We start from the raw sequence: 20,288 nt of genomic DNA, 5'->3' as shown, positions 1-20,288 counted from the left end.
AAGAGCCAAGTCCATCACAGTTGATCATCCCATAATCTTGTCACTGTGTACAATGAATGTTCTCTTAGTTCTGTTTTCTTCACTCAGCATCTGTTCATGTAAATTTTTCCAGGCTTTCCAAAAATTAGCCTGTTCATTATTTTTAAAAACAGAATGATACTATTCCATTACTTCTACATACCATAACTTAGTCATTTCCCAATTTATGGTATCCACTCATTTTCCAGTTCTTTGTTACCATAAAAAAAGCTACTACAAACATCTGCACATGTGACTTCTTTCCCTTCTTTTATCATCCCTTTGCATTGCTGGATCAAAGGGTATGTCAGATTTATAGCTCTTTGGGTATATTTTCAAATTGCTCTCTAGAATAGTTGGATCAGTTCACAATTCCACCAACAATGTTTTCCCATATCCCTTCCAACACTTATTATCTTTTCCTGTCATCTTAGCCAATCTGATAGGTCTCAAGTAGTACCTCAGAGTTGTTTTAATTTGCATTTCTCTAATAAATAGTGCTTTAAAGCATTTTTTTTTCATATGACTATAGATGGCTTTAATTTCTTTTAACTGAAAATTGTTCATATCCTTTGACCACTTATTAACTTCGGAATGACTTATTTTCTTAGAAATTTGACTCAGTTCTCTCTTATTTTAGAAATGTGGTCTTTATCAGAAAACATTGGCTATTAAAATGGTTTCTCAGCTTTCTGCTTCCCTTCTAATTTTGGCTGCATTGGTTTTGTTTAAACAAACTTTTAAAGATTTAATGTAATCAAAATTATCCATTTTGTATCTGATAATGTTTTCTATTTTTTGTTTTGTAACGAATTCTTTCTTTCTCCAAATATCTGATGGGTACATTCTCCCTTGCTTTCCTAATTTGCTTATAATGTAACCCTTTGTGCTTAATTCATGTACCCCTTTCCACTTTATCTTAGTATGGGATATGAGTTGTTGGTCTATGGCTAATTTCTAACATACTTTTTCTCAGTATTCTCAGAAATTTTTGTCAAATATGAGTTCTTAACCCAGAAACTAGATTCTTTGGATTTATCAAAAAATAAATTACTATAGTTACTCAAGCTATTATTTTAAAATAAGGGTCTTGAGAGATGGAGATATTATAATAGAATGGTGGGAAGCAGTACAGTGAGCCACCTCTTCAAAAATTCCTCCAAACTTTTAGAAAATGCATTGAGACTGACTCTCGAGGAGGCAGTGTGAAAAACATCATAGTGAAGCCTTTGTTCAGCTCAGCTCAGCATAGACAGACATAAAGGAAATTTGAGAATACTGGGGATAGGTTAAACGAAAGCCCAGGGAGAGGCTGTGCATCTGGACAAGAGAAGGTCTAAAACTCAAATTGGAACTTTACTAAATCCATACCAAAGCACTTCAATGGGGGGGACGAATGTGAACTTTCCAGTTCTGGATCCCAGATTCATGATGGTTTGAAAAAGGAACTCATATAGGGTAATTAGTTATTCTTGAGTAAGTTATAGGGTAGTTATTTTTGAGTAAGAAAGCTGTGTAAGAAAAGGAGGAAATTTAGAATTCAACAGCCTCCTTTCTATTATCTACCTAGCCAGCAGAAGAATAACCAAGGCAGAAATCCTTGACTAAAAGGGAGCCTACACTTATACCACACAAAATCAACAAAGGAGTTTACTTTTGCTCAGACCCAAACCCAGAATGAGAACTTGCAGATTTTAGAACTGGGAAGGTCAGGGGGTTTGGATCAATGAAGAAAGTAGACTTTGGTCTGAATCTAAGCATTTTGGGAGCATTGTAAGCTTGCCTGTCCCTGAGATCCGGGAATAACACAATACTCAATACCTCAAGAAAGCAGCAAGAAGACCATCCCAGTCCTTCCCTTCTAAGAATCAAATCTGAAGTGAAGAAGTAAAGTGAAAGAATAGGCTAACAAAAAAGGAGAAGCCTATCATAGTAAGTTATTAAAACACTGAGGAAAATGACTCAAAAATTATCTTCAAGCAATGTCTCAAAGAGAAACAAAGCTCAGGTACAAACTCAATTAGAATTCCTGCAAAAAATAATGCAAGAATTGAAAAAATAATTAAAAAGCAATTTTATAATTATAATGAGGGTGCTTGAAAAATTTGGAAAAGAAATGAGACCTACAGAAGAAAGAATTGCATATGCAGTTAATTGCTTGGCACCACACATACAAAACCTTGTTCAAGCAACAACTCCTTGAAAATATAGATGGACTAAATAGAAGTCAATGACTCCATGAAATAATAAGAAATATTAAAATCAAAAGGCTGAAAAAAATAAAGTGTAATATGTTTCATAGCAAAAATAACTGATCTGGATAAACAGATAAAGGAGAAAAAATTAAGGCATCTTTGGACGATTTGAATGCTATGATCAAAAAAAAAAAAAAAGGAAGAAAGCTAAAAACCTAGACGTATCTCAAAAATTTCAAAATTGCTCAGACCTCCTTTAGAGGGCAAAAAATCTAAAGAGAAAGAATCTCTTAGTTATGTCCTGAAAGAAACCCCAAATAAAAACTGTTAGGAACTTTATAGACATAATCCAGAGCTTCCAGGTCAAAGAAAAAATAATACAAGTAGCCAGAAAGAAAGTAATGAAGAGCCACAATGAAGATCTTGTATGATTTAGCATCTGTTTCTATAAATGAAAGGAGAACGTGGAATACAATATTTCAGAAGTCAAATTATATGGTTTTACAGCCGAGAATAATGTATTCAGCAAAAATTAGTATAATGCTACAGGAATAAAACTTTCCTGATGAAAAAAACCCAGAGCTGAAAAGAAATTTTGAAATCACAGTAGTGAAGAGAAAAATGAACAATGAGAAAAGGACTAAACAAGCATAAACTGCTTACATTCAAATATAGGGAGATGATACATCTGTCCCCTCTGAACCTTTATACACCATCAGGATTCATAGAGGAAGTACAATTAGATACAGTTTGGGAGTAGTGCTCTTATTTTTGATCTTAGGAAAAAGAATGAAAAAAGAGGGAAGGGGGGGGAAATGTAAGGGAGGAATGAAAAAAAGGTTAGGGAAAATTGTCTCATATAATGAAGATGTGCAAGTAGACATCTATACCAATAAGGAAGAGGAATAAGTGACTGATAATTGAATCTTTCTTTCATCTTAACTTGTTAAAAGAAGGAAGAATACTCATATACAGTTGGATACAGAAATATGTTTCACTCAACAATGACATGAGAGAAAGGGAGAGAGAATTAGAGGGCAGATTGATTAAGGAAAAGATTAATTCTAAGCAACACAAATGTCAAGTATATATAGCAATATTTATAGCTCTTTTTGAGATGGCAAAGGATGGGAATCTGAGAGAGTAACCATAAATTGAGGAATGGGTGAATGAGTTTGTTGTATAAGAGAATTAATGTTGAAACATGCTACCCATCTCCTGATAGAGAAGATTCAGAATTCAGAATTAGAAAAACAATTTTTTAAAGACATGACCAATGTGGAAATTTGCTTTGATTGACGTATAGTCAAACATGTATACACATGTATAATGTTTGTAATGAGTTTTATTTTCTATTTGTGTGTGTGTGTGTGTGTGTGTGTGTGTGTGTGTGTGTGTGTGTGTGTGTGTGTGTTCTTGAGATGGGAAGGAAAAAAGGATGGATCTTTTACTAAGACAAAGGATTTTTAAAGAAACTAAAGTAAGTGTTATAATAAAATTTTAATAAACTTTTTATCTTGAAGGACTGGTTTTTGAAAATTGCCTGTAAAGCTCTAATCTAAATATAGGTTATTTTCCACTCCTCTTTTTCTTTTGTTTATAATGTGTGAAATGTTGGGCTGATCCATTGTGCATTGTGTATTCATTTCTAAGTATATTTTCTGTTTCCCATAATGAAATAGACTTGTAAAACTATAGATAACTTATAAATTTTTTTTTTCCCTTTTTATCTTCTAGATCACTCTGAAGGAATGGATTTTACAGAGGCTTATTCAGATACATGTTCTGCTGTTGGCCGTGCTGCCAGGGAAGGAAATGTAAAAACTCTAAGAAAACTGCTCAAGAAAGGGTGTAGTGTTGATGTTGCTGACAACAGAGGATGGATGCCAATTCATGAAGCAGCTTATCATAATTCTGTAGAATGTTTGAGGTTGTTAATTCGTTCAGGTAAAGTCAAATTGAGGTATGGATAATTGGATTCACTAAAGTTTTGCCTTATTTTATAGTTCACCGTCACCTCTTATCAGGAGTGTTTTCTTTTTCTTCTATGCAAAAAAAAAGTCACTGAAGATTTAATTGAAGGTTTGTGAGATCTCTGATTTTCATGCAGTAATATTATATAAAAAAAAATTTATGGAGTGAATTATTCTTTATGTACACATACATCTAATTTATTTTTATTGTTTTAACCAAGCAAAATGCTAAAAGGGAGTCAAGTACTTTATTTTACGTTTTAAATAGTCACTGGTTTTACTCTCCACCTTTCCAAAAGAAAAAGGGCAGTGTCCTATTTGACACAGGAGTTGTGATTGTACTTGATTTATACTATAACCTTTATCACTTCACAGTTTTCCTTATTTTGGGTAATTTGTCAATTATTTTGATTTTATAATTACATTTTCTTTTGTTTGATCCATAACCTAATAAAATAATCAGACAGATATCCATTGTCATAGAAAGATTGGTTGAGAAAGTTCCAACAATGAGGCATTTTATCACTTTATCAATTCCTACTGGTTCTGTTTAATACCTTTGTTTCACCTTCCTCTTTTATGAATTTAAAATGTATTAATTTAACTTTTTGCTTCCATGGAAGGGGAAATATTTTCTGATAGTACACTGTGGTAGTGAAGACATTCTTCTTTTCTCAGACACTAAGAATTATTTATTTAAAAAAAAAAAACAAAACCTAAAACATTTCTTACCCAGTAGAACATAGAAAGCATTTCATATGAAATTAAATTTTATTTTACTGTGTATGCTTTAAAAAAAAATACAGTAAATTCTAAATATTACTTTCAAAATTGACCTGCTTGTTGGTGGTGTTTCTAGATGAACTTCTTTTTATTCTCTTTTGTGCATTTTTTTCAATGGCTTTTTTTTTTTTTTTTTAAATCCCTATTGCTAGTTCTCTCTCTAGCTCCCTTTGGTCAATTAAAAACTGAGAGAAAAAAGGGGAAAAAAAAAACACCTTGTAAACAATAATGAGAGTAAAGCACAACTAATCTGCACTTGTGACAATGTCCAGAAATATATTTCTATGTACCTTATGTCCATTATTTTTCTGTTAAGAGATAACATGTTTCATTACAAAAACCCTGGAGACAGTCATTTCATTCATGAGATTTCTTAAGTCATTCAAAGATGTTTTTCTTTATAGTATTGTTTTGCTAGTACAGATTGCTTTTAAACTTTAGTTTACATTAGCAAGGATTCTCTGAAATTTGTTTTTTTTATTTCTTGTAGTAAATTTTTTCATTATACTTATATCACAATTTGTTTACCTATCTAAGAAGAACAAAGGCTCCCTCTTAGAATTAGTTCTTTTTTTTTTTTTTTTTTTTTTACTTTCCATTTTAATTCCCTTTCAGGATTAGGAATTTTATTTTTCTTGGGACTATTTCTTTTCTGATAGTATTCTTTCTCTAACTTCTGTCTGTCCTCTATATCTGATTATTGTCCTTTTGAGTTTTATATATTTCTACAGTAAACTGTTTTGTATGTTGTGTGTGTGTGTATATGTGTGTATGCTTGTATAAGCTGTATGTATGTATGTGTGTGAAGATGTATGTGTGTATATGTGTGAAAGTATGTGTCTATGTATATGTTAAGGTGTGTGTATGTGTATGCATATATGTGTGTGAAGAGGTGTGTGTGTGTATCCATTTCTGGATGCAGATGGTACTTTCCATCCTAAGATTATTGAAATTGTCCAGTATCAGTGTATTGCTGAGAAGAGCCAAATTTGTTATCATTGATCATCACACAGTCTTGCTGTTACTGTATACAATGATCTCCTGATTCTGCTCACTTTATTCAGCATCAGTTCATGTAAGTATTTCTAGGCTTTTCTGAAATCAGGCTGGTATCATTTCTTATTGAACAAAAATATTCTATTACATTCATATATCAGGTTGACTTCTAATAGAGAAAAGATGTGATGCCTTTTAGGAATGAAACCAGACTAGTGACAGGGATGCCTGGAGGGTGACATAAAGTCATAGGATGCAGATTTGGAATGAATTGTAGAGACCATCCACATTGCTCTTCCTTTATCTTCTCACCCTTCTAGAGTTCCCAGTTTCTTTTCACTAAGTCCCTGAAAAGTAATTAAAATGTTTTTCTTATATTAGTTGATATTTGACACTTCAAGCTATTGTTTCACTAGGCTAAAATTTCCTGGGGACACATGAAATACAGAATATTTCTGCAAAGTGTGCATATAATTTGAATATTGATAACAGTTATAAGTGTAACTAAAAATGTGATAATTTATACCAGTAGTTCTCAAACATTTTTATACCTGCAGAATCCTTAATTTAAAGCAAAATCCAGTAGGAACCATTGCAATAAAATTTCTCACTATGATTTACTTTTAAACATGTTTATTATGAATGATACCAAAATAACTTAAGGCTGATTAAAAGAAAACAACAAAAATTGTTTAATATTAGAACTTTTTTTCAGCTTACTTCCCAAGTCATATAAGCACTAGAAGAATGAATCCTCTTTCATGTTTTTTAAGCCTCCACCTTTTCATTTCATACTCATTGTATAGAAAGCAACAAAGGATCTAAATAAAAATCAGATCTATTTATCTCAACCAAGAATCTTTTATGGGAGAAGAAGGATACAAGATGTGTATCAGGATATGGAAGTTCACCATCAGTCAGTATAGAATTGAAGGAGATCCTTCCCTTCATAGCATCTCAAAATGGGGAGAGAGAGAGAGGAACAACACAACATTAGATCATATGATTTCTAATGAAAGATTTGGACTTTCCAAGTTGAGTGAGAGAGAACAAACAGATATAATTCGCTGAATTCAGAAAAGGGGGTATCCTATTCCCTCCAAGCGTTTGTAAACTATATTAAGAGCAATGCAGGGCCAGTTTTCAGATAAGATACATAGTATTTGCTTGAGATGTACAATTATGAGGAAACTTCTTGTGTCAGTCTTTGGATCTGACTGAGTTTCTGTTTTCTATAACCTAGTAGGTCTTTAGGGTAAGGGTCTCTAAATAGCAGGTGGAGGGGGGTTCAGCTTTCAAGCCATGAACCTGGGTTCATACAGTATAATAAAGTTTTTTCTCAATTCACACAACTGAATAAACATTTTCCACAAGACAAAATTTCAACTAGACCCATAATTGAATAGATAAAGAACTGAGTTAAGTCCAAATTTAAGTTGCAAAATGGAATCAGTGTAGTTCCCTCAACTCTCACAATTAACCACTTTTTGGTTTAATCTCGTTTCCCCCCATCATTTTCTGAATAATGTTTTTAAATGCAAAAAATAAAGATGCTACAATGGAAATTAATTATATTGAAATATAATTATTAAAAAAACAAACAAACCAACAAACCAAAACAAGTTCACAGACTCTGGGTTAAGAGCTCATACTGTAGAACATGTAGAACTAGATCCAGATGCTAAAGAAAGAAAACTTTTGGAAGTTCTTTTGAACTTAGGTTCTTCTGAATATTAAGAGCTTCTCCAATTTTAAAAGTGTACAAGAGGAAAGACTTTATGGTTTCTTTTGATAACTACTTACTTTATGTTCCTTGGTTGTTTTGGCAAATATGCTGGCAATAATGTTTTTCTAATGTTAATATGTCTAGGTGCTCAAAATAATACTTTGTCTGCCAGCTTTTTTTCTCCCTGACATGCAAACCCCTAAAATAATGCTCCCTAACTTAGTTGTTTTTATCATAATCTTATATTAGTATATGTGTGTGCCAGAGTTGTATATTGGGCCCCTCCTTTTTTTCCCCCCACTACTCTTTCCTTTTCATTACTTGCAATAAATTTTTATTTTATTTATTTTTGCTGAGGCAATTGAAATTAAATGACTTGCCCAGGGTCATACAGCTAAGAAGTGTTAAGTGTCTGAGGCCAGATTTGAACTCTGGTCCTCCTGACTAAAGTGGTGCTCTATCCACTGCACCACCTCGCTACTCCGGCTTGCAATAAACATTAAACTATTCTTTTTTTTAAGGCTGGAGTTAACTGACTTGCCCAGGATCACATAGCTAGGAAGTGTCAAGTGTCTGAGACCACATTTGAACTCGGGTCCTCGTGAATTCAGGGCTGGTGCTCTAGTCACTGTGCCACCTAACTGCCCCTATTAAACTATTCTTATTGTTTTGCATCTTATTTTTAGCATTAAGGATTGCTTTCATTGACTTTTGTAGGTAGTTCATGAGCTTCTTCTTAGACATAAGCTGAGTGCCTGGACAAGAACTTAACTTTTTTACAGATGCATCTGTGCTGGGGGAACATGCTGCTATTAATCCAGTTGTAGAAAGCAATGATCATTAGCGTGTGATTGGTGAAATCCAAAATAATGGGGAAAAAAAAGGTGTTGAGCTTCTGAATATATTGATTTATTAAGCAGTACTTACCAATTGCATAACTAATAGAGGCCAGGTTTCTTCAGCTTAGCCCTTGGATAGGGGAACATAGATTTTTTTTTTTTCTTTATTAAAGCTTTTTAGTTTTCGAAACATATGCATGGATAATTCTTTAACATTAACCCCTGCAAAACTTTGTGTTCCAATTTCCTCCCCCTTCTCCCATGCCCTCATCTAGGTGGCAAATAGTCCAATATATGTTAAACATGGTAGAAATATGTGTTAAATAAATGTTACACAATTATGCTGCACGAGAAAAATCATCAAACCAGTTTAAGAAAAAAAAAAGAGAGAAACAAAATAAAATGCAAGCAAACAAAAAAAAGAGTGAAAATGCTATGTTGTGTTCCACATTCAGTTCCCACAGGCCTCTTTCTGCGTGTATATGGCTTTCTTCATCACTAAACATTTGGAACTGGTTTGAATCATCTCATTGTTGAAGAGAGCCGCGTCCATCAGAATTGATCTTTGTATAGTCTTGTTGTTGCCATGTATAATGATCTCCTGATTCTGCTCATTTCACTTAGCATCAGTTCATATAAATATCTCCAGGCCTTTTTGAAATCATCTTGCTGATCATTTCTTACAGAACAATAATATTCTATAACATTCATAAACTATAATTTATTTAGCCATTCTCCAGTTGATGGGCATCCATTCAGTTTCTAGCCACTTCAAAAAGGGCGGACACAAACATTTTTGCACATATGGGTCTCTTTCATTCTTTTAAGATCTTTTTGGGATATAAGCCCAGAGGAAACATTGCTGGGTCAAAGGGTATACACAGTTTGATAACTTTGAGCATAGTTCTAAATTGTTCTCCAGAATGGTTGGATCCATTCACAGTTCCACCAACAATGTATCAGTGTCCCAGTTTTCCCACATCCCCTCCAACATACATCATTATCTTTTCCAGTCATCTTAGCCAATCTGAGAGGTGTGTAGTGATATCTCAGAATTGTCTCAATTTGCATTTCTCTGATCAGTACTGATTTAGAGCACCTTTTCATATGATTAGAAATAGTTTCAATTTCTTCATCTGAAAATTGCTCATATCCTTTGACCATTTACCAATTGGAGAATGGCTTGAATTCTTATAAATTTGAGTCAATTCTCTCTATATTTTACAAATGATGCTTTTATCAGAACCTTTGAATGTAAAACTGTCTTCTCAGTTTATTGCTTCTTCCCTTCTAATCTTGTCTATATTAGTTTTGTTTGTACAAATCAAAATTATCTATTTTGTGATCAGTAATGATCTCCAGTTCTTCTTTGGTCACAAATTCCTTCCTCCACAGATTTGAGAGGTAAACTATCCTTTGTTTTTCTAATTTGTTTATATCATTCTTTATGTTTAAATCATAAACTGATTTTGATCTAATCTTAGTATACAGTGTTAGGTGTGAGTCAATGCCTAGTTTCTGTCATAGTTTTCAATTTTCTCAGCAGTTTTTATCAAATAGTGAATTCTTATCCCAAAAGCTGGGGTTTTGGGGTTTGTCAAGCACTAGATTACTATAATTATTGACTATTTTGGGACATAGATTTTTATGCATCAAAAGAAAGCAGTATATAAACCAGATTTCAGGATTAGGTAATCTTATTTCTATTTAGAGGAAGAATAGGGACCTTTGAAGTTGGGAGGGGGAGAATTCCCTGAAGTCAGAAAAAAAAGGATGTCCCATTCTCCTCCCCTAAGGGTTTGTAAACAGGGACAGAAAAACAATAATGGATACTTCAGTGCAGGGCCAGTTTTCAGATTAGACATTAAGGTTGTTTGAGATGCAACTTGGATCTGATTGGGTTTCTGGTCAGCATAATCTATGTCCTTAGTTAAAGAGTCTCTAAGCAATAGGTAAAAGTAGTTCAGTTTCCCATCCGTGCAAAAATAAGTTCAAACAATGCAATAAAGTTTTCTCACAATTCCCATAATTGAATAGAAAGGGAACTGAGCTAGCTCCAGAATAGAGTCACAAGATGAAGCCTTTGTGGTTTATTCAGTTCTTAGAATTCTCTCAGATATTATCCTGTGTTCCCAGAGTGGACTCCTTTGTGTCAGAGGACTGTCACAAAACAAGCATTGTCATTTTTATTATATCGCCTCTTTTTAGCTACAAACAATATTCCTCCAGACATTTAGGTCTGTATTTGTCATCATAAAGGAGTATTTTATAGTTATATTCATATAATTTTTGTGTGGGTCTTAAGGAATTTCCGTCTTTTCCTGTTGGAGTCTGTTGGTAATACAAATAATGCTGATAGTTTATATTAATTTATTTATAGCCTCAACTTTGCTAAAGTTATTATATTTATTTAGTTGATATTGTAGAGTTCTTCCCCATCCTCTCCCCGCCCAAGACAATTGGGGTTAAGTAGCTTGCCCAGGGTCACACAGCTAGGAAATGTTAAGTGTCTAAGGCCAAATTTGAATTCAGGTCCTCCTGACTTTAGGGCTGGTGCTCTATTCACTGTGCCACCTTGCTGCCCCTAGAGTTCTTTTAAGTAAATCATCCAATCATCTACAAAATGATAACTTTGTTTCTTCTTTGCCTATGTGTTTTTAATCATTTTCTTTTTATTGTCTCATTGCTGTAGCTAGCAAACAATATATCTATTAGTGATGGTGATTATGATAGTCTTTGTTTTATTCCTCATCTTTTGTAAATATCTAGTTTATTGTCATGACATAAAACACTTGCTCTATGTAGATACATTCCTATATCAAGGAATGGTCTGCTGATTCTCTTGTTTTCTAAACAGAATTGAGATTGTAGTTTGTCAAAAGCTGTTTTCCCATATTTATTGATAAAACCATCTGATTGTTCTCGTTATTAATATGGTCTGTTATATTTATAGTTTTCCTAACTGAACCAATACTACATTCCTACTGTAAATCTATTCTAGTTATAGCATATTTTGATTTTTATATCTTTCTGGAGATTCTTTGCTAATATGTAACTTAAAAATTTTTACATTATTTTCGTTAAAGAGATTAATCTATTTTTTTTATTCTGTTTTTATTGTCCTTGCCTTAATATGAAACTCATATTTGTGTAATAGAAGAAATTTGGCAGAATCCCTTCTTTTCCTATTTTTCAGTATATATATTATTAAAAATAATTATTATTTGAATATTTAATACAGTTTGATTATAAATTCACCACATCCCAGGATTTTTTCCTTTGGAATCTTATTTATTATTTGTTCAATTTTTTCCTCCTTCTGAGATTGTTATTTAAATTCTCTCTCTCTTTTTTTTCTTTCTGTTGTTGATCTCGATACTTCATATTTTTATGAATATTCAGACATTTCATTTATATTGTGAGTTTTACTGCTATATAACTGGACAAAATAGTTTCTAATGATTTTCTTTATTCATTTTTTATGAATTCTTTTTTTCTTTTTGATTCTGGTAATTTGACAATTAAGAGATCACTATTAACTTTGTATAATGATGAAATCAGAAGTTGGATTCTAAGGAATTTAGAGCATAAGGGAAGAGAAAGTGGAGGTATTCTTAAGGAGTTTACCTACAAAGGCAGAAAAGATATAGGATTATAATTAGTGAGAATGAAAGAATTAGAATTATTTTGAGGATGAAGGGAACATGGGCATATTTGGAAGTAGCCAGTAGAACAGGAAGGGATTAAATGAGTAAGGATCACAAAGAAGGAATTGGATGTGGGGAATAGGTTTGGATAATGACCTACAAAGAGAATCACCGGGATATAGAAGATATGTCCAGTTGTAATTAAATGATTAATCATTGAATGAAAAGTGCCACTCTTCTTTCCACAGCCACAGGATATAGTATAGCAAAAGTCAAAACTATATAGCGGGATATTGAAATTCTGGTCCCCACCAATGTTTTTCTTGGGGAAAGATATAGTAGGAAATAACAGACCTGTGGTTAGAAGATTTTCAGATGGAATTTCATTCTTTATTGGAGAGGATGGTGAGGAAGTTGTCTTGTGCTGATACATATGAAAGTTGAGCCTGGTCCTCTGTCACTTTTATGGGATTTATCTACATACTAGTTGTATAATAATGTCCTCAATGAAGGTATTGGTAGGAAATTTTTGCAAGCAATATTCTATAATGAATCACATCTTTACTATTTTTTAATTAACTGAAAGATGTGGAGAATAGTCTCACTGTGCTCTTTGTGGATTTTTCAAAAGGACTTGATTCAGTAGAGCAGAGTACTTCTTTTAAAAGCTGTCTTCCGATAGGATGTATCTCATCCTTCAGTATATCATTTGATATTTTTTGAAAGATATAACAACTTAGATAATTTTGATTAATAACTGTGATAACAAACATCAAGAGAGTCATAAAATAGGAAGATTTAATCTTGATAAAAGTGCTCACTACTGTAACAAAGATTTAGGAAATGAATCCAAGTTGAAGAAATAGTTATTTCTTGTCCTCCAAATGCTTATGATGTTTTGCCGTTCAAATCAAGGGTGGAACATTGCAAGAGCCTCTTAAAAGACAGACATTCATAACTATCTTCTTTTTCAAATAGATAAGTCAATGAAGAAAGTCTGTGGCTCAAATTTTGATATATGATTGGATAGAGAACCTGTAGCATTTGACTATCAGTATATTTCTTTGGGACAGATAGTACAAATGAATATGAAATTGCTTAGAAATGAACAGGAGATAAACAATTTGTTTTGCCTTACAGAAATTTTTTTAAAATATCAAGCTTATATATCAATCAATTATGGCTAATTAATTCCAATACCATTTAAATTGTTTGCAAAAATAAAAAAAAGAAGGTACTCTTCCAATTTCTTTCTATGATACAAATATAGTCTTAATAACTAAGTCAGGGAGAGACAAAACAGAAAGAAAATTACAAATTAACAATAAACATTGCAAAAATTTTAAATTACATATTAGCAGGTAGATAAAAACAACACATTACTCGGTAAGATTGATTAAAAAGATTTTATATTGTGACCAGATTGAGTTTCTATCAGGTTCAACATAAGGAAGACTAACATTTTAATAATTTTGTATATATATGTGTGTGTCTGTAATAATAATAATTGATTATGTCACTAGATATAAAAAAACCAACTCTAAAGACTCTAGTTATCATAGGAATAAAAAAATCTCTCACCTTTCTATAAATAAAGGTTATCTTTTTAATACTAAGTAGTTTTCTATTGATAAGGTTTGTGATTGTAAGAAAAAGAACACTATTGGAAGAAATATGAGTATTGCATAGAGGGCAAGGGAGAGATGCCTGATAAGTGTTAACAAGTTTCACCATATGATCAGGAAAGAATTTTGAAGAAGAAGAGTAAATTAAATATTAGTGTAGTGTATGTTAAAAATAAGTAGACTGGTCACATGGCAAGAATGAAGGATGATAGATGGAGAGCCTGAGTTCTATGCTGGTACCTTTACAATGCTAAGAGCATTTGAAATGTTTTATCACTGTCAGACAATGGTAAACTTACTGGAAGACAAGGACAGGGGTCACATAGGATGTGTAGAAATGAATAGCATGTAATATACATCTTTGGAGAGGACATGGAAATCAGTAAGATTTCCACTGGGTATTTTTTCATTCATAAATACAGAATAAGTAAAGATTCTTTTACTTTTTTATGTTGTTTGTGTCCTCTCTGCCCAATGCTGTGGCTTGATCATCCTGTTCTGTCTTACTTTTCTATTTCCTTTTTCTTCTTCCACTTCTCTGTTTTATCTTCCTTCTCCCCCCCAAAAATAGCATTTGGTAATTAGGAGAAAAAAAGCCTTACTAAAATTTTTTTTTCCTGTTTTGGGTTAGGAGAAAACTAATTTTTTTTTAAATAAAGCTTTTTATTGTCAAAACTTATATTCGGATAATTTGACAACATTGACCCTTGTGTTTCAGATTTTCTCCTCCTTCCCCCCTTCCTCTCCTAGATGGCAGGAAATCCAGTATATGTTAAACATGTTAAAATATATGTTAAATCCAATATGTATAAACACATTTATACAGTTCTCTTGCTGCACAAGAAAAAATCAGATCAAAAAAGAAAGAGTGAGAATGTTATGTTGTGATCAATATTTAGTTCCCACAGCCCTCTCTCTAGGTGAAGATGGCTCTTTTCATCACAAGATCATCGGAACTGGCATTAATCATATCATTGTTGAAAAGAGTCATCACGTTCATTGATGTTGCTGTGAACAATGATCTCCTGGTTCTGCTCATTTCACTTAGCATCAGTTCATGTAAATCTTTCCAGGCCTTTCTAAAATCATCCTCCTGATCATTTCTTATAGAACAATAATGTTCCATAATGTTCATATACCATAACTTATTTAGCCATTCTCCAACTGATGGGCATCCACTCACTTTCTAGTTTCTTGCCACTACAAAAAGGATTGCCTCAAATATTTTTGCATATGTGGGTCCCTTTCCTTTCTTTAAAATCTCTTTGGGATATAGGCCTAATAGAAACACTGCTGCTATGCAGGGGTATGCAGAGTTTGAAAACTTTGAGCATAGTTCCAAACTGCTCTTCAGAATGGTTGATTTAGAGCACCTTTTCATATGATTAGAAATAGTTTTAATTTCTTCATCTGAAAATTGTCTCTTCATAGCCTTTGACCATTTATCAATTGGAGAATGGCTTGAATTCTTATAAATTTGAGTCCATTCTCTATATATTTTAGAAATGAGGCCTTTATCAGAACGCTTAAATGTAAAAATGATTTCCCAATTTATTGCTTCCCTTTTGATTTTAGCTGCATAAGTTTTGTTTGTACAAAAACTTTTTAACTTAACATATAAAATCAAAAGTATCTATTTGGTGTTCAATTATGAGTTCCATTTCTTCTTTGGACACAAATTTCTTCCTTCTCCACAAATCTGACAGATAAACTATTTAAAAAAAATATATATGTACATATATATATATATATATATATGTCCTATGTTCTTCTAATTTGCTTATAATAACACTCTTTATGTCTAAATCATAAACTCATTTAGATCTTATATGGGTATATGGTGTTAGGTGTGGGTCAAGCCCTAATTCTTCAATACTAGTTTCCAGTTTTCCCAGCAGTTTTTGTCAAAAATAGTGAGTTCTTATCCCAAAAGCTGCGGTCTTTGGGTTTGCCAACACTAGATTGCTATAGTTATTGACTATTTTGTCCTGTGATCCTAACCTATTCCAATGATTGACTATTCTATTTTTTAGCTAGTACCAAATGCTTTTGATGACTGATGCTTTATAATAAAGTTTTAGGTCTAGCACAGCAAGGCCATCTTCATTAGCAATTTTTCCCCCCATTAATTCCCTTAGAATTCTTGATCTTTTGTTCTTCCATATAACCTTTGTTACTATTTTTCTAGATTTGTAAAAAAAATTCTTGGGAGTTTGATTGGTATGGCACTAAATAGATCAACTTAAATAGTATTGTCATTTTTATTATATTCTCTGGGCCTATCCATGAGCACTTGATATTTTCCCAACTGATTAGGTCTGATTTTATTTGTGTGGAAAGTGTTTTATATTTGTGTTCCTCACTTTCCCTTGGCAGATGGATTCCCAAATATTTTTACTATTGACAGTTATTTTGAATGGAATTTCTTTTTGTATTTCTTGCTTTGTTGGTAATACATAAAAAGGCTGATGATTTATGTGGATTTATTTGTATCCTGCAATTTTGCTAAAGTTGTGAATTGTTTTTTAGTAGTTTTTTTAGTTGATTCTCTAGGGTCCTCTAAGTATACTATCATATCATCTGCAAAAAGTAATAATTTGGTTTCCTCATGACCTACTGTAATCCCTTTAATCTGTTTTTCTTCTCGTATTGCCAAAGCTAACATTTCTAACATAATATTGAATAGTAATTGAATAATGGTAGTGGGCAACCTTGTTTTACTCCTGATATTATTGGGAATGGTTCTAGTTTGTCCCCATTACATATGATTCTTGCTGATGATTTTAAATAGATGCTACTGATGCTATTTTAATAAAAAGTTCATTTCTTCCTATACTCTAGTATTCTTTTTTTTAAATAGGAATAGATGTTTGATTTTATCAAATGCTTTTTATGCATTTATTGAGATTATATGATTTTTGTTAGTTTGGTTACTAATATAGTTGATTATGCTAATACGTTTTCTGTAGAGGGATGAAACTCTGAAAAGGTATACTTAAAACTACAGAGCACTTAAGGCTAATTGCTCTTTTAGCTATGAGACAATGATTCTATTAGCATATATTTGGATAAATGGCTCTTCTCACTTTTGGGTGCTTGCTGAATGTTTGGTGTTAAGATAATCTTAGTCAAGGATTGGAGGGTGGGGTGAGAGGCCAGAGTCACTTTGCAGCAGGAAGAGGAGGAGAGAAATGGGTGACTTTGGACTCGAGAATTGAGGATACATCTTTGGTGAGCCTTGTGGAAGTTGTCTCCTTCACATCTCCCCCTAAAGAACAAGGACTTTTACTTATCCTGACTCGGGCTGATCCTTAGCCTCCAGGGAGCTAGCCCAGACTTTTTTTTTTTTTGGCACCCAACATGGACCAAGGACCCTAATTTCACTGAAGAAGTTCTAGGGACCAGGATATAGGATGAGTATTTGAATAGACAAACAGGGAACTTACTTTGTTAAGGGCTAAACTAGTAACTCTCATCTTCTAGCTGAAATGGGGCAAATATTAGGAAAAGATTCTTCCCCCCACCCCACCCCAAGGGAGATAAACAGAAAGTATACTCAGACTAATAAAAAGAGAGATTATAACTTGGGAGCAGATTGGTAGACTCTTGGATACATTAGAATGCATGTTCCTTTGGTTCTTCAAGGAAGAAGAAATAGAGGCAGATAATTGGAAACTAGTGGGAGATCAACTATGTGAATATTACAATGATAAAGTCCTGATTCAATGTCTAAGGAGACATTTTATATATATATATATATATATATATATATATATATGAAAAACATGATACAATTGGCTTAAAGAATCCTGCAAGTTCTAGAAAAAAGAAGAGTTTTAAGAACAGCCAGATGAGGAAGTGAGAGGAGAAAGAGGAAGAGAAGGGAGAGATCAATTGCAATATCGCCAGAGGGCATGAGGACTTAAGTGAACTTTTTTTTTTTTTTTTTTAATGTCAGCTTCTTCATTTTTTTTGATACTTTATTTTTTAAATTAATTTTATAATTATAACTTTTTTTGACAGTACATAATTTTTTACATTATCCCTTGCACTCACTTCTATTCCAAATTTTCCCCTCCTTCCCTCCACCCCCTCCCCTAGATGGCATGTAATCCCATACATGTTAAATGTGTTATAATATATATATACTAGATACAATATATGTGTGCAGAACCGAATTTCTTGTTGTACAGAAAGAATTGAATCCAGAAGGTAAAAATAACCTGGGAAGAAAAACAAAAATGCAAACAGTTTACACTCATTTCCCAGTGTTCCTTCTCTGGGTGTAGCTGATTCTGTCCATCGTTGATCAATTGGAACTGAATTAAATATTCACTTCCATCAGAATACATCCTCATACAATATTGTTGTTGAAGTGTATAATCTCCTGGTTCTGCTCATTTCACTCAGAATCAGTTCATGTAAGTTTCTTCAAGCCTCTCTGTATTTATCCTGCTGGTCATTTCTTACAGAATAGTAATAATCCATAACATTCATATACCATAATTTACCCAACCATTCTCCAATTGATGGGCATCCATTCATTTTACAGTTTCTAGCCACTACAAAAAGAGCTTCCACAAACATTTTGGCACATACATGTGCCTTTCCCTTCTTTAGTATTTTTTCCGAATATAAGTTCAGTAGTAGCACTGCTGGATTAAAGGGTATGCACAGTTTGATAACTTTTTTGGCATAATTCCAGGTTGCTCTCCAGAATGGTTGGATTCTTTCACAACTCCGCCAACAATGTGTCAGCATGCCAATTTTCCCACAGCCTCTCCAACATTCATCATTATTTTCCTGTCATCTTAGCCAATCTGACAGGTGTGTAGTGGTATCTCAGAGTTATCTTAATTTGCATTTCTCTGATCAATAGTGATTTAGAACACTTTTTCATATGAGTGGAAATAGTTTAAATTTCATCATCTGAAAATTGTCTGTTCATATCTTTTGACCATTTATCAATTGGAGAATGGCTTGATTTCTCATAAATTAGAGTCAGTTCTCTATATATTTTGGAAATGAGGCCTTTATCAAGGCCTTTAACTGTAAAAATATTTTCCCAGTTTGTTACTTCCCTTCTAATCTTTTTTGCATTAGTTTTGTTTGTACAAAAGCTTTTTAATTTGATGTAATCAAAATTTCCTATTTTGTGATCAGTAATGATCTCTAGTTCTCCTTTAGTCACAAATTCCTTCCTCTTCCACAAGTCTGAGAGGTAAACTATCCTATGTTCCTCTAATTTATTTATGATCTCATTCTTTATGCCTAAATCATGGACCTATTTTGATCTTATCTTGGTATGTGTTGTTAAGTGTGGGTCTATGCCTAATTTCTGCCATACCAATTTCTGGTTTTCCCAGCAGTTTTTGTCAGATAATGAATTCTTATCCCAAAAGTTGGGATCTTTGGGTTTGTCAAACACTAGATTCCTATTTTTATTCACTATCTTGCCCTGTGAACCTAGCCTATTCCACTGATCAACTAGTCTGTTTCTTAGCCCATTCCAAATGGTTTTGGTGACTGTTGCTTTATAATATAGTTCTAGATCAGGTACAGCTAGACCACCTTCATTTAATTTTTTTTCATTACTTCCCTTGAAATTCTCGACCTTTTGTTGTTCCATATGAATTCTGTTGTTATTTTTTCTAGGTCATTAAAGTAGTTTCTTGGGAGTCTGATTGGTATAGCACTAAATAAATAAATTTTTGTGGCAAGTGTTTTGTAATTTTTCTCATATAATTCCTGACTATTCTTTGGTAGGTGGATTCCCAAATACTTTATACTCTCAACATTTGTTTGGAATGGAATTTCTCTTTGTATCTCTTGCTGTTGCATTTTGTTGGTGATATATAAAAATGCTGAGGATTTATGTGGATTTATTTTGTATCCTGCAACTTTGCTAAAATTCTGAATTATTTCTAATAGCTTTTTAGCAGAGACTATCATGTCATCTGCAAAGAGTGATAGTTTGATTTCCTCATTTCCTACTCTAATTCCTTGAATCTCTTTCTCTGCTCTTATTGCCGAAGCTAGTGTTTCTAGTACTATGTTGAATAATAATGGTGATAGTGGGCAACCTTGTTTCACTCCTGTTCTTACAGGGAAAGGTTCCAGTTTATCACCATTACATATGATGTTTACTGATGGTTTTAAATATATGCTCGTTATTATTTTAAGGAATAGTCCATTTATTCCTATACTCTAAAGCATTTTTAGTAGGAATGGATGTTGGATTTTATCAAATGCTTTTTCTGCATCTATTGAGATGATCATATGGTTTTTATTAATTTGATTATTAATATGGTCAATTATACTAATAGTTTTCCTAATATTAAACCAGCTCTGCATTCCTGGTATAAATCTTTCTTGATCATAGTGCATTATCCTGGGGATGATTTTCTAAAGTCTTTTTGCTAATATCTTATTTAAGATTTTAGCAGCAATATTCATTAAGGAGATTGGTCTGTAGTTTTCTTTCTC

The 20,288-nt window shown here is 32.8% G+C and overlaps 1 protein-coding gene across 6 annotated transcripts in view; it reads left to right on the top strand.

Annotated features, from left to right (window-relative positions):
- ASB3 (ankyrin repeat and SOCS box containing 3) overlaps nucleotides 1–20,288 on the top strand; it is a 105,337-nt gene that overhangs the window by 26,183 nt on the left and 58,866 nt on the right. For 5 of the 6 annotated variants that reach the window (XM_074286915.1, XM_074286914.1, XM_074286918.1 and 2 more), the window contains one exon: nucleotides 3,951–4,160. In XM_074286915.1, the coding sequence (XP_074143016.1) occupies nucleotides 3,965–4,160 (196 nt within the window). In that variant the 5' untranslated portion in view covers nucleotides 3,951–3,964. Of the gene's footprint in view, nucleotides 1–3,950; nucleotides 4,177–20,288 lie in introns of those variants that run through there. The other variant, XM_074286919.1, reaches the window with a different exon arrangement.

Source organism: Sminthopsis crassicaudata, chromosome 2 (assembly GCF_048593235.1).
Source record: "Sminthopsis crassicaudata isolate SCR6 chromosome 2, ASM4859323v1, whole genome shotgun sequence".
Classification (NCBI taxonomy): Eukaryota; Metazoa; Chordata; class Mammalia; order Dasyuromorphia; family Dasyuridae; genus Sminthopsis; species Sminthopsis crassicaudata.
The sequence above is the reverse complement of the archived record's forward strand: the minus strand, read 5'-3'. Positions and strand labels throughout refer to the sequence as shown.